This window comes from Labrus bergylta, chromosome 10 (genome assembly GCF_963930695.1).
Source record: "Labrus bergylta chromosome 10, fLabBer1.1, whole genome shotgun sequence".
Taxonomy (NCBI): domain Eukaryota; kingdom Metazoa; phylum Chordata; class Actinopteri; order Labriformes; family Labridae; genus Labrus; species Labrus bergylta.
This window is the reverse complement of record NC_089204.1, coordinates 23,851,324-23,865,270: the sequence shown is the minus strand read 5'-3', so window position 1 is coordinate 23,865,270 and position 13,947 is coordinate 23,851,324. Positions and strand designations below refer to the sequence as shown.

At 40.2% G+C, this 13,947-nt stretch overlaps 1 protein-coding gene across 3 annotated transcripts; it reads left to right on the top strand.

Annotated features, from left to right (window-relative positions):
• Positions 1 to 181: 181 nt before the first annotated feature.
• washc2c (WASH complex subunit 2C) lies at positions 182 to 12,806 on the top strand. 3 transcript variants are annotated; one of them, XM_020648101.3, is made up of 31 exons: positions 182 to 340; positions 2,263 to 2,406; positions 2,591 to 2,755; positions 2,917 to 2,985; positions 3,157 to 3,330; positions 3,456 to 3,549; positions 3,635 to 3,696; positions 3,804 to 3,860; positions 3,952 to 4,053; positions 4,140 to 4,224; positions 4,376 to 4,435; positions 4,547 to 4,668; positions 5,131 to 5,221; positions 5,338 to 5,391; positions 5,480 to 5,662; positions 5,752 to 5,906; positions 6,013 to 6,123; positions 6,690 to 6,782; positions 6,877 to 6,978; positions 7,076 to 7,183; positions 7,278 to 7,447; positions 7,582 to 7,699; positions 7,993 to 8,430; positions 8,972 to 9,100; positions 9,248 to 9,349; positions 9,475 to 9,549; positions 9,823 to 9,882; positions 10,360 to 10,578; positions 11,080 to 11,769; positions 11,857 to 12,028; positions 12,114 to 12,806. In XM_020648101.3, the coding sequence occupies exons 2-31, from the start codon at positions 2,263 to 2,265 to the stop codon at positions 12,257 to 12,259; spliced, it is 4,350 nt and encodes a 1,449-aa protein (XP_020503757.2). In that variant the 5' UTR covers positions 182 to 340; the 3' UTR covers positions 12,260 to 12,806. The 3 variants fall into 3 exon arrangements, with proteins under 3 accessions (XP_020503757.2, XP_065815663.1, XP_020503758.2); XM_065959591.1 differs by lacking the exon at positions 4,376 to 4,435; XM_020648102.3 differs by lacking the exon at positions 9,823 to 9,882.
• The last annotated feature ends 1,141 nt before the right edge of the window (positions 12,807 to 13,947 follow it).

Here is a 13,947-nt window from a genome sequence, read left to right as displayed (position 1 = left end):
CACATTAACTGCTATGCTTTATACGTTGTACAGTTATAACCATGCTTTACTTTTTCAGGTGTGACACTTAATGTAAATACCGAGTAAAAAATAACCTTTGCTTCGGTGTATTTGGTCCGGCTCACAGACTGTAAATATTCCGCGTTGCACTCCACCCCACTTTCACACGGTTGCTAGGCAACGGTAGTCAGGTGACTGTCTGCAGACAGAACATGGCTGACCTGTCAGAAGACCAATGAGGAAAAGGCCAAATTTAGCATAATCGATCTTGTTTTTTTTAAACGCCGTACTGACCACCGTTGACCGTCGTGGACAGCAATTAACCAGAGGGACACAGAAGGTGAGTATTCAGAGCGCTTGAATTTGTATTTAACACAAACTGTGTTGGTCGGAACAGCGGGAGCTAATGTTGGAGTCGGCTAGCTGAGCACGCTAGTTAGCTGCTAGCCAAACAGTCCCTTCGCTTTCTCCTGCAGAAGTCTCATGAATGTGAAAACTCGCAGGGCGAAATAGGATTTAGGCAACTTTTGTGTGACCGCAACAAGTTGTCTTATGCAATTAGGAACGTTATTAGCGACGAACGCGTTTGCTGTGGTGTAAGTGTGTTATTGACTTATGAGTTGAGAAGATATCGTTACAAGTGTTGGAATTTATCTTCAGCGGAGTCCTACGTCAGTATGCACACGCAGACCCCCTTTTAGGAGCAAATCAGAGGATCAGCACTTGGTATTGTATTATAATGTGTTAGTTTTTGCTCTGAGGACACAGAATCTGGCTCACTGACACATCACAAAACCACAGAGAGATTTAAACCTTTGAACAGGAAGCAGTCTTTCACATCGATTGTTTAGTTAGTGGGAGGCATGAGCCCTGATTCTGTGGAGAAATGCCAAAGTCCTGTAACAGACTCTGCGACAGCTATTGTTCAAGTTGTGTTCGAGCTAGATACAGGGTCAAAGCATGACTCAAAGCTTAGGAGAAAGCTTCCAGGTTTATTTTTTTTTAACAGTTGCAGTGTTTTACTCTTTGCAACAGAGTTTTTCAAGTTTTTTTTTTGTGGAATCAAAAGTGTGGAATACATTACAAGTAATTCCTATGTATATCTTTTGGAGATTCATTGTCTTTGTACCAACTCCTTTACTTATTTCTAGACAATTTTGGAGTTATACTTTGTTTGTTTTTTTTAGTCTTTGGTAATGTGTACAACACAGCCCAGTATTCTACAATTCAGTCAGCAGACGCTTTTATCCAAAGCGACGTACATTAGAGAGTAAGTACAACACAAGCAAGGATCTATAAAAAAAGGGAACAATGTCAGTAAGAGCAAACGATCAGCTTTGAGTCTGATTGGACACACAGGTGCTGACAGGAAGTGACCAGAGGCAAAGCACAACATTGAGGGCAGTTCTTGAGAGCTCTAATCAGTATAGAAACCATCTTATAAGTCGTCGTTATCAAACAAAAACCATCGTCACAACCATCATCATCAATGATATCGAAACCATCATCATTAAGTTAGTAGGTATTCATGAAAGAGCTGGGTCTTTAGCTTTTTCTTAAAGGTGCAGAGGGACTCTGCAGATCGAATGGAGTTTGGAAGTTCATTCCACCACCGGGGGGCGACAGAGGAGAAGAAGAGTCTAGTCAGCGTCTTAGGACCCTGTTGTGAAGGTTGGATCAGACGCCTTTCATTGGCAGAGCGTAGTGTGCGGGAGGGAGTGTAGACCTGGATGAGAGAGTTAAAGTAAGGAGGAGCCGTTTTTGTCGCTGTTTTGTAAGCGAGCAGGAGAGTTTTAAATTTGATGCGAGCAGTAACTGGGAGCCGGTGTAAGGAGATGAACAGCAGAGTGACATGCGCTCTTTTAGGAAGGTTGAAGATCAGTTGTGCTGCTGCATTTTGTATCATTTGCAGAGGTTTGATAGTGCATGTAGGAAGACCTGCCAGTAGAGAGTTGCAATAATCGATGCGTGATATCACAAGCGCCTGTACCAGGAGCTGTGTAGCGTGTATAATATGCCAATATATATTTACTTAAAAATATTTCATCCACCAAGCTTTAAAATGTACACACTCTCTCCTGTTATGTGAAGCAAGTGAGACTAGTTTCAACATATAAATTAAACAGATATACTGGATATTGTTGTGAAAGAAGAAAAACAAGTTTGAATTTCCCCCTCATAATGTGTTAATGATATCTGTTTTAAAGCTTTTTTTTGAATTGTTGATATTGTTAGTAGTAACAACTCATTATCTGATTGCAGATGAGCGAGTTTCCGGAGGGAATAGCAAATGGCCCGAGCAGGAGTAAACACTTGCAGAAAGATGCTCAAATTTGGGAGAGGCCGTGGACTCTTGAAGAGATGCGGCAGAGCAGTGCCAACTGGTCCCTGGCATCCGACTCTGGGGTAAGCCAGAAAATTCTTCCCATGCTCTGTAAAAAGAAATCTGATTATTGTCACTATCTTTTCTCTTGAAGTCTGATTATTGATTTAAGTGTAACCACAGTTGAAATGCAGTTTGTTCTGCTACGCTGTATGGACGTAACTAACTGAACAGTTGTTGCTGTGTTTTGTTTTTCTTTCTTTACAGCTCTTCCTCTTCCTCCAAGACTTCTCCCATAGAATGCTCTCAAAGACTCATGAGATTGAAAAGCAGTTGGACAGTCTGATCCGTGACACCAAGGCCACAGACAGCTGCTTGCACTCTGTCTTTAACGACTTCCTCATGCTTTCCAATACACAGTTTATAGAAAATGTAATGTTTATATTTGAACGTTTTTTTTTCTTCTGCTTGTTATATGTAAACTCTGACAAATTAGTATACTTTGGTCTAGTTATCGAACCAAAACTGTTGCACGGCTTGTTGTAGTTAAAAGTAGGTAAAAAATGGTCATCTGACTTTGTGTTCTGTTTCAGAGAGTGTATGATGAAGAGGTGGAAGATGCTGTTTCCAAGACAGAAGCTTTTGAGAAGCAGCCTGAGCAGGTATGAATAATTCATCCATCCAACTTCTAAGCTTTGCTGGCATAGATGAGAACTTTTACCAGCCAATGTAAAACTGTATAATGCTGTTCAGGGTTATTATATCATGGCCCTGTATACTTTATCCACAAGTCTTGTAGTGTCTCTTAAAAGGCCTTTATATTTCTCCCGAAGGAGAAAACTCGAGAGCAGAAAGAGGCAGAGTTGATCCCTAAGATGCAGGAAGCTGTGAACTACGGTTTGAGCGTCTTGGAGTCAGCCTTTGAGCATCTGGACATCAAAGCAGGAAACTCTGACTCAGAGGATGAGGACCTCACAGACAGAGTGGAGGCTATCCTGGAGCCAAAGGTGGGCTTTTATCTTGAAACTAATTTAGGATTACTGCAGTGACTCTAAAGATGCATTTAATGATGCTGATTTGCATTACTGTACTTTAGCCTACACTGTTTATTTTCTTTCACCTTTGTCTTTAGGATCTTTATGTAGACAGGCCACTTCCATATCTGATCGGTTCCCAGGCCTTCATGGAACAAGAGGATGTAGGACTTGGTGACCTCTCAAGTGATGGTAAGATGGTCATGATGCCTTCTACAGGCACTGATACTTTATAGTGTTAGCTTTTTTCTTCATATGTGAATGATTTTCTTTTCAGAGATGTCAGTGGACAGTGACAGAGACAGTGTCATTGAGAGTGAAGAAGGAAAAGAAGCCGTTGTAAGAAACTTTTTTCCTTTCTGTTCACTGTTTTTCAAGGTTTTTAAATATGCATGTTGCCAGGACTCATAAACACACCTTATTGTTTTGATGTATGTATTTCACAGCAATCAGATGATGACTTTATTCAGGAGGAGGATGAGGATCACAATAATTTCAAGAAGGTAAGCTTGCTGCACGCTCACCACCACATAATGGATGTAAAACACACGGCTATATAATGTTCTAATATCCACCCACACTTGCCTCACTTAGAAGCCATCCATGTTGAGTTATGATGATGATGATGAAGACGAGGACGACGAGGATTCTGACATATTTGGAGAATCAGATAGGGATGATGACGAGGACTCAAAGGTAAAGCATTTCTCGAGTAGTTAAGAGATGACATCCTTCAGGTATGTCGCTACGTCACAGTGATGTTATTTTCCCGTCACGTTCAGAACACAGGCCCATCGTCTTTTGCTGACGAGCTAGCCGCCCGAATCAAAGGCGAACCAATTAAGAAACCAGAAGGAGATCGTGCATGTAAGTCACATTCAGATAACTCAATGAGTAGCATATCATCTCACTTTTGAATTCACATCACATCTTTTCTGCCATCACACTTCATATATTATTTATGTAATGAGTGTCATGTTTGCATGTGCATGCTCATGGGTTTTGTGTTTCTTGAAAGCAATAACATCTAAGAAGAAGACTAAAGGCAGAAAGGAAACAAAGCCTGTAAAGCCTCAGGGTAGGGCCGTCATCTATCACCAAATCCAAACATTCAAACAGTTTTAGTTTCGTTTTGCTTGAGTCATTGCATAAGTCTGTGACCTGACTATGTTTATATTCATCGAAACAGCTGAAGAGGACAGTGATGACATATTCAAGCCACCAAAGATGGATGAAGACGACCTGTCGCCATTTGGAGGGAAAAGCGGCCTCTTCAGTGGAGGGAAGGGTCTGTTTGACGACGATGACGAGGTACAGCACACTAATAGTACAATTTCAGTGCCTTTTTATAATGCTATAAACAGCTGTAGACATTCTTATGTTGAATGCTGGACCAACACAGCACTCATTAGTGATTGTATTTACAGGGGGTCTCTCCCCCCCCAGGGCATCAGGTTTGCAGAGATGGGCTGTTTTACAAAGCAAGAACAAATTAACGATTTGTAATTAAGTTTTTTCCCATCGTTGCTGTGCACAAATAATTTTTTTAATGATTAACGGCCTGTTTCATATTGACGCCTGTTCCGAATAAAGGCAGGGTCATTTTATAGACTGATGTAAATAAAAGACCAGGCTATAAATGGAAGTTTTATGTAAGAGTTCAAGTCCACATTAGATTTTGGGCAGTTATTTAATTGGTGCTGTGCACAAATTTCCCCCACGGGGGATCAATAAAGTTTATCTTTATCTTTATCTTTGTGTTCTGTTGTTCAGGGTGATCTATTCTCTGATGCACCAAAACCTCCTGTGTCTGAAGAGAAGAAAGCTCAAAATGAAAGCGTGAAAACCACAATCCAAGCGGCAGGTAAGACAGCCTTTCTGGTTCAATATGCAGAAATTCATCTATATGAAGATGGTTTCAAAGTTTTAGAAACGATCTTGACAAGCACATTGCCACATAACTGTTCTTTTCCATCCAAGAATCTGACAAACCCGCAAAGAAGATTCCAGCTGGTGCCGTTTCAATTTTCCCAGGTAGTAGGATTTGCTCGTATGACAGTTCATATCATTTGCTTGTCTTATTCACTATTCTGAACTAAACCAAATGACTTTCTCTCTTCAGATAACAGCCTGTTCAGTTCAGCAAACAACTCTGATTCAGTGGAGAGCAAGGAAAACGGAACTGCACCCAGACAGCTTCCTACAGCAGCTGGTGTTGTGGGAGGAGGTGGAGGTCTGTTTGATGATGAGGAGGAAGAGGATGATGACTTCTTCAGTGGTAAAAGCTTGAAGAAACCTGACCCTGGTAAGTGTCTGAGAATTCACACTTAAGTTTTGCCACACTATAAGTTCCTCGTGGGCCTGTGAGCTGATTATTTCCATCTTCTTTTTCAGCTGGACAGGAGAAACCAAAACCCAAGAAAGCTATTGACCTTTTCGATGAAGACGATGAGGATGGGGATATTTTCAGTGAGAAGAACAGTGTGCCAGCTCCTGCTCAAAACAAGAAGGAGGCAGTGGAAGAGCCAATTAAACATCCTGAGAAAAAGGTGAAGTTCAACACGCGTGTTAATAGAGTTTGTTTCTAGCATATGACCACAAAGTGTGATTGTTGTTAATGATGAATTTATCTTTTATTTGTTGTCCTTTCTGTAGCTGCCAGCTGGGGCCATCTCCATGTTCGGTCCTGGAACTAAAAATTTGCTCATAGAGGGCCTGAAAAAACGCCAGCAGTCAACCAGCGAGGAATCTGAGAAATCTGAGGAGGTCTGAATAGAGCGTTGTCTAACAATATACTCCAGATAAAAATCACATTTGTGTGTTTTCGCAAGCCAAATTGGAGGTATTTCCACCAAAAAAAGAGTCTGTTAAGCTTCAATAACCAGTGTGCACAGGCTGTATAGGCTATATTGATTGAAGATTTGGTACTGCCTTGTATTGCACTATCAACTAGTTGCAGGCCACACTGTGTTTTCAGTCTTTATTCTTCAGCGTTATACAAGTCTACTTTTTCTTTTGAGGTCCTACAATGACTCGAGAAAAAAAAAATGATTTTCAGGCATGGGAGCCATTGAATGACCAGACCTAGCTGCTGAAAGTATATTGATGTTTGCTCAGAGTGCCGTCTTTGAGTGCAGTTAAGGAAAATGCCAAATTCAATTTAGTTTTGAGTGAACTGCTGGCCTTTACGTCTGATGACACAGTTCAATTCCCTTCACTCTATGCCAGTATTTTCTTTAAAAAAACAAACTTAAGCCCCCTACTCTATGAAAGATGTTCTAATTCATAAACCTGTTTATATTGAGTTTCCATTTTGGTGTTGTGCATTTCAGAACGGTGCGGCTCCAGATGCTGTTAAGCCTGCTGTCAAGCCTGCTCAGAAACCTCAGACTAGAGGCCTTTTCTCTGATGATGAAGACACACTGGTGGGGCTCTCAATCTTTACTGCAAAAAAATAATGTGATTAATAAAGTGTCAGTATTTTTTTAATTACACTGCGTATATATTTCTCTTCCATAGGGATTTCCAACCATCACTAAGAGCCAGTCTATGCCTGAACCTACAAGCCAGAACAAAACCAGCAAAGCCCCTCTGTCATTATTCGACGAAGAGGAGGAAGAGGTGAAATCATTTGACTTACTTACATTTGCCACACTGGCAAAACTGAGTTCCGGTGTGCTGTGAGTACAGTGTGATAATCTGGTCCTTCCACTTGCAGGATTTGTTTGCATCTGCAGCTAAATCTAAACCAAAACCCAATCAAGCTAAAGCCTCCACACCGCAGCCCAACAAGGCTTTATCCAGCTCCCTCTTCAGTGATGATGAGGTATGCAAGGAGGAACTGCTGCTTACTTTATATATAAAGTTCTAAGAAAAAAGAAAAATATGATAGATAATGTTGCTGAATGTTTGAATGGCAGGACCAATGGCTAAGTTCCAAAAGTAGCCCAGAGAAGTCAGAGGTCAAGTCGGGAGGGATGAAGCCCAGTGCCAGTGCCCCCTCCAGCCTCCCTAGTGCCAAAATGTCTCACAAAAGCAGCCTGTTTGATGACGATGATGATGACCTGTTCGCTCCAACAAAAGAGTCGAGGTATTTACTTTTTCAATACACAAGAAAAATACCTTTCATCAAATTTCACAGCAAAGGGGGCCCTTTCCCCCCCCCCTGACTTTGTGCTGCCCTGAATTCTGATCCATCCTCTTATTCTTCTGCTCCTCAAACAGTCAGAAGAAGCCTCAGAGAGTTGCTCTCTTGTTTGAAGATGAGGGCGATGAAGATAAAGGATCTCTTTTTGGCATCAAACCTGCCGTCAACACAAACAGTGCAGCCCCAGCCTCTAAAGTGAGTGTGCTAACTTATTAATGGTGTTTTATTATTTTGAAAAACAATGTTGTTTTGAAGTTTTCCTCCAGTGGGCTTTGAAAGAGTTTCTTTTTTAACCTCAGCTAGTCGGAGAATTGTCTGGAAACTGTTATAAGTTATAAGTTAATACAAAAATGAGAACAGAAGTGTGCTCTCTAAGTTTGTCAGAGAATAGAAGCGTATCAAATTTGGGTTGGTAAATGTTTTACACCATTTAATTTGCAAAAGTGCCCAGGCTTAGATTTAATTATCGTAATGCCTGTATCTTTCAGCCACCTGCTTTGGCCGATCAGTCGTCCTCCTTGATGGAGAAATCAGAGGAGGTTGCAGTGTCTAGAACGGACGACAAGCCCGACAAGCCTTCAGAGGAAGAGAAACCGGCAGCAAAGACCCCTGAGCTGATCCCGTCATCGTCGCCCTCGCCGCACAGCAACGAAAGTAAAAAGAAACCTGCGGGAGCAGTCAGTCTTTTTGGTGGAATCGATATTTTTGGGAGCACGCAGACGAAGAGCCCGTTGGATGAAAATGACCAGGATGATGGCTTATTCACTAAGGATAGCCCACCAATGAGTGTAAAGAAGGAGGAGAAGAAAGAAGAAAAAGTCAAAAGTAACACCGTCAGTCTGTTTGATGATGAGGAAGTAGATGATTCAGATTGGAATGATTCGATTTTCACGCCCAGTAAACCCACAGCAAAAAACGCAGTAAAGGTTTGTATAGCAGTTTTTTCACACATGCATGAAATTATAAAAAATATCCTGACATTTTTAGGTTTAGCTGTATGTGGGAACCAAACGGCTTCACTCAGACTTTTACTAAACATCTGAGTGAGCAGATGTGTGAACGCAGCAGGTAATATTCAGTCAAATTCATCGTGAGCGAGCCAACAGGCGGAGGTCATGACAGTTATATCACACTGTCAGTGTATGACCAGTGTGATCTTCTCGCATGCAATGAAGCAGCTTCATACTCTTCTGCTTGCAAGTATTGCAAGTTCTTTTCCACTCGTTCATTGATACTGTAAATGTTTCCCACTACACGTACCATTGATATAAAGGCAAAGTGTCTGGCTCTGTCGCTGCATTCACCGTATGGGATTCCTGCAAAATCTTTTTTTTTCAACGTTAAGTCTTGCCTCCTGAGAACCCCACCCCCCACCACCAGAATGCATCTGTGAAAGCAGCGAATGATTTACCATTAACCTCCAGAATAGTGAGATGAATTGATTTGGTTGCATATTTTTCTTCCCAGTCTACAGAGGAGCGACCACAAACTAAGAGCACCGGTGTGTTCCAGGATGAGGAGCTGCTGTTCAGTCACACGCAGCAGAAGGACAACGACCCAGATGTCGACCTCTTTGCCACCTCAGGAAAAGCTGCAGTTAGTTGATCAGACTTATCTTATCAGCTCCAACATCTGCTTCTTTTCTCTGTGCTAGTCGATTGATTCACTCAGCTGCTCACTGTGTTAAAACGCATACATGTTCCAATCAAGAGTAAGGACACATGACTGTGTTTTACTTTTTAGAGCTCCAAGCCCAGCTCAGTGAAGCCAGCAGCCCAGAGTCTGTTTTCAGATGAAGATGAGGAAGACCTCTTTGGCTCCATCAAGCCCAAAACTCCCCCTCCAGTAAACGTTTAATTACTTTTGTAGTTATTAAGACTTAAGCTGGATTCCCACATAACTCAGCCCAGAAATGCAGGTCAGTTGGAGAATTTTTATCCCTCTGTTTTCCTTTTTTCTTTGTTATTCAGAAAGTAGCTGAGAAGCCGAGTAAACCTACTGACAAAGTACCACTAGCAAGTCAAGAATCTGTAGCAGAGATTAAGGTGAGTTCATTGTTCACATGGTGTAGCTCCAGTACTTGCATCCAATTTTTGTTTTTGCTTTTTTTGGAGAAATGAATCAACATGTGTCGCCATATGGTTTTCTATTTAAGGTTTATTTGTGATTCTGTTGTCAGATTAGTGTAGTTGTTGGTTCTTTTGTGATTGATAAATGAACCACATACATGAAAGCCTGTTAAAAAATGTTTCTGTTATAACAAAAGAAATGGCTTCATTGTTTGAAGTTCCTGAACCTGCTGTAATCTGACCACACAGAAAGCCGCACCAAGTGTTGTAAAACCTAAAGATTCCTCATCAAGGATTGGGAAACTTCAAGTAATCATTTTTGTTTATTTTAATTAGAATTCTTAATTTTTCACTCTGATTCCTTCCAAGGAAGGACTTCTTTGTTTCCCCTTAAATAGTTTCTTCTCTCTGGGCTTCGTCATATTTCTCACTGAAATCTTGGCTTTGATACAGCCGCATGACTACTGAAATGAAGATTATCATTGTTGCTTTGATTTTCTCCATTCTTTGATTTTCTCCATACTGAAGAGCTTGCTCACTTCATCTCTCAGTTTCATAAGATGTAACTACAGCTTGCTCTTGACTCGTTTCCGTCAACAGTCCTGGCTTTACTTCCCTCTGAATGATCTGCTGCTTGGAACAACTCTCAGACAGAGTGGCTTTAAATCTTCTGTGCTGAGGCTTTCAAATTTACAAAGGCTGTATTTTTACAGTTTAAAAATCTTTGACAGTGCTCAGGATCCCTGGTGTCCCTTATTTAACAATTGTATCTGATCCTTTATTCAGGCCAATCTGATGATCAACCCTGCTGCGTTGCTGCCTGGTGCAATCCCCACTTTGCCAGGGAGTGCCTTCCCTGGCATAGGCCCCAGTTCTTCCTCTGGGGTGTCCAGCTCCAGCCTGAGTCCCAGCCCTGTCACGACTCCTGTATCCAAGGCTAGCAGTGAGGTAGCAGTGAGCTTTGACTGCCCAGTCCAGGCTACAACCCTGCAGAGTGCACACAAGGTAGGTTTTGGGTCCTTGAGTGTAATATCTGTTGTCTAGAAGTGCATGTTTCTTTAACTATAGCTTTGATTTCTCCCATGATATCCCTAAAAACATATATATATATATATATATATATATATATAAAGCTCAACTACAACTACCTGTTGTTGATTACGACCAGATATACAACACACATTACACTCATTCTCAAGTCTCTGCTCTGGAAAGTTGTTTGCTTTGACTCAATTTAAATTTGATTGTATGGTTTATAATAGTCTTTGTCCTATTTTATTATTAGATGTGCCTTCAGCCCATGAACTCTCAGGTCTTTTAGTGACATTTTTATTAAACTCCAAAAATATCAGACAATGTAGAAGCCTGTTTCCTTCCCTTTGGTTGCACCTAGGACCTTTTTTTTTCTTTGAAAAGCATGTTTTGTTTCAACAACTAAACAGTGTTACACAAAAAAGTCATTCTGATTGATTACCTGATTGTGATTTCAAATCATCTGTCCTGTAGAGTCGTGCCAAAGGTCCTGCACAGCGGAGACCCCAGTCCAGAGCAGCTAGGCAGCAAGAAGCCCACAAATCTGTGGTATATGAAGAACAGACCCAGACTCAAAACATTTCTGTCTCTAACCCAAGTCCGTCTGGTTTAGTCTTACCTTCACCAGACAAGGCAGGTCAGACACATGCCAGTCCCACACCACCTAACTCAGCTGCACCTACAGCTTTGCCCACCTCCTCAAATTCCCAGCATTCTCTCCCTGAAACCTCCCCAAGACCTTTTGCACTGACACTGCCAGTATCCACAAATGATGGAAAGAAAGACTCTAGTAAAGATGGCAACAGTACCAAGGTGCTGCCTTTATCCGACGAGGATGACCTTTTTGGCTCGGACAGTCTGTTTGGGGTCCCAAACACATCCTCCACTAAACAAACTACCAAGACACCTCTGGCCAGTAGCGATGTGGGACTGAAGAAAGACATGGACAAAAGCACACTCCCGTCCATTTTTGATGACAGCACCAACGACCTTTTCCAAAAGGTTAAGCCAAAGTCAACGACTAAGACCGCAATGGCCTCGTCCTTTTTGGAAGAAGACGACGATGAGGACATCTTTGGAGTGAGCAACCGCTCCACGCCCTCTTCCACTAATAGTAAAGACATCAACGACAGCAGCACTTTTTTGAAGCAGGACATTTTCAAGGTACTTTTTATTCTACATTGATGGAAGAACATTTAAGGTTTCCTGTTCCTTAAGTTTTCTTCATTGTTATTTTTTTTTCTCCCTCAGGATGAAGTAGCCATCGTGCCTAAAGCTGACAAGAAGCACAAAGAGAAGACCATTGATGCCAGCTTGTTTGACGACAACATTGACATTTTTGCGGACCTGACGGACTCGTTAAAGCCAAAACAGAAGTCCAAGACAAAGGGAGAGACCAAGTCGATATTTGATGACGACATGGGTAAGCAACAATAAAACACATGCAGTTGTAGTCTTTTAATGTAGGTGTTTGTCACATATTGTGTCCATCTTTCTCCTCTTTAAAGATGACATCTTCTCACCAAGCGCAGTAAAAACAGTCACAAAGGCTCCAAACAAATCAAAGAAGACGCCGCCGTCTCAGGAGAGCATTGCAGCAGCTGATTCAAGCAACATCTTCGATGATCCACTAAACGCTCTTGGTGGGAACTGATTGCGTCTGAGTAGCCAGATTTGTAAAATTGTGAATTAAATCTTTTGTCATGTGGATGGCTGAACGATTGGAGATCGGATATACACTGTTGATAGAGTATTTATTCATATGAATTCATATAAATACTGTGGCATATTTTTTTCCAGATAAAGTCTCAAATGAAAATAATTTCAGTCATCTTCCAACAACACTTCCAAAATCATCTCTGCATCACATCATATTATGTAACAGTTAATGTGTACTGTTAATCTTTATTATACATGATAGCACTTTATAAGCATACCATATGCTTAGCCTCAAAGCCTGCAGAAATTAACAGTAAATTGTTGTTTATTTTGAAAATGTTTATTGTTTGGCTTTTCCATGTTGAGATTCCATGTCTTTGAGTTTGTGCCATATCATGGTTATGAGAAATCAATGTGTTTACTTAATGTCTTAGGCATTTTGACCATGTTTTTATTAATAGAAAGTTCATCAATTTCTTAACTTTGGCTGTGATATAAAGGAAATTCATTTTTAATAACTAAAAGAAACATATTTTATGCTATCTGAAATGTGTGTCATTATTTCATATGCACTTGTTTTCATGTTTTGTTCCTGTCAAGACTAAAATAATGATCAGTGATTTGAACAGGAATTCCAATCCAAAGATATGAAACTCAACAGTTATAGAAGCTGCTCAACTTTTCATAAATTATTGAACAAAAATTGCAGATAAAAATTCTATAATCTGGGGTGCTGGATAGCCTTGTGGTTATGACACGTGCCCCGTGTACAGAGGCTTTATTCCTCAGAGTAGCGATCGTGGGTATGAATCCGACCTCTGCCCTTTGTTGCATGTCATCCCCCACTCTCTTATCCAAACATTCCCTGTCTCTGTTCAGCTGCACTATCCAATAAAGGCTAAAATAGCACACACACACACACACACACACACACACACACACACACACACACACACACACACACACACACACACACACATATGAGCTATAAAGTCATAATTATGAGATAAAGCTGAAATTATGAGATATAAAGTCATGAGATAAAAAGTCATGAGATATAAAGTCAAAATTATGAGCTATAAAGTCATAATTATGAGATAAGTCAAAATTATAAGCTATAAAGTTGAAATGATGAGATAAAAAGTCAAAAGTATGAGATATAAAGTTGAAATAATGAAAAAAGTCAAAACTATGTGATATAAAGTCATAATGAGATAAAAAGTCAAAATAATGAGAAAAAGTTGAAATTATGAGATAAAAAGTCAAAATTATGAGACATAAAGTCAAAATTATGAGATAAAAAGTTGAAATAATGAGATAAAAAGTCAAAAGTATGAGATAAAAAGTTGAAATGATGAGATAAAAAGTCAAAATTATGAGATATAAAGTTGAAATAATGAGATAAAAAGTCAAAAGTATGAGATAAAAAGTTGAAATGATGAGATAAAAAGTTGAAATGATGAGATAAAAAGTCAAAATTATGAGATATAAAGTCAAAATTATGAGATATAAAGTCGAAATTATGAGATTTAAAGTCATAATGAGATAAAAAGTCAAAATAATGAAATTATGAGACTTTATTCTTTTTATTTTTATTTTTTTTACTGGCGGAAATGGGCTTCCATACATTAAAGTAGCTCCTTGAAAGTCTACCGAAGACTCTTGAGATCGCCGTTGCCCCGC

Excerpts from the sequence above, each read along its gene's own strand:
- washc2c (XM_020648101.3), top strand. The coding sequence starts at position 2,263 with ATGAGCGAGTTTCCGGAGGGAATAGCAAATGGCCCGAGCAGGAGTAAA. Across the intron at positions 2,407-2,590 it reads CCCTGGCATCCGACTCTGGG|CTCTTCCTCTTCCTCCAAGA; the intron begins GTAAGCCAGAAA and ends CTTTCTTTACAG. Across the intron at positions 5,392-5,479 it reads TGCCGTTTCAATTTTCCCAG|ATAACAGCCTGTTCAGTTCA; the intron begins GTAGTAGGATTT and ends TTCTCTCTTCAG.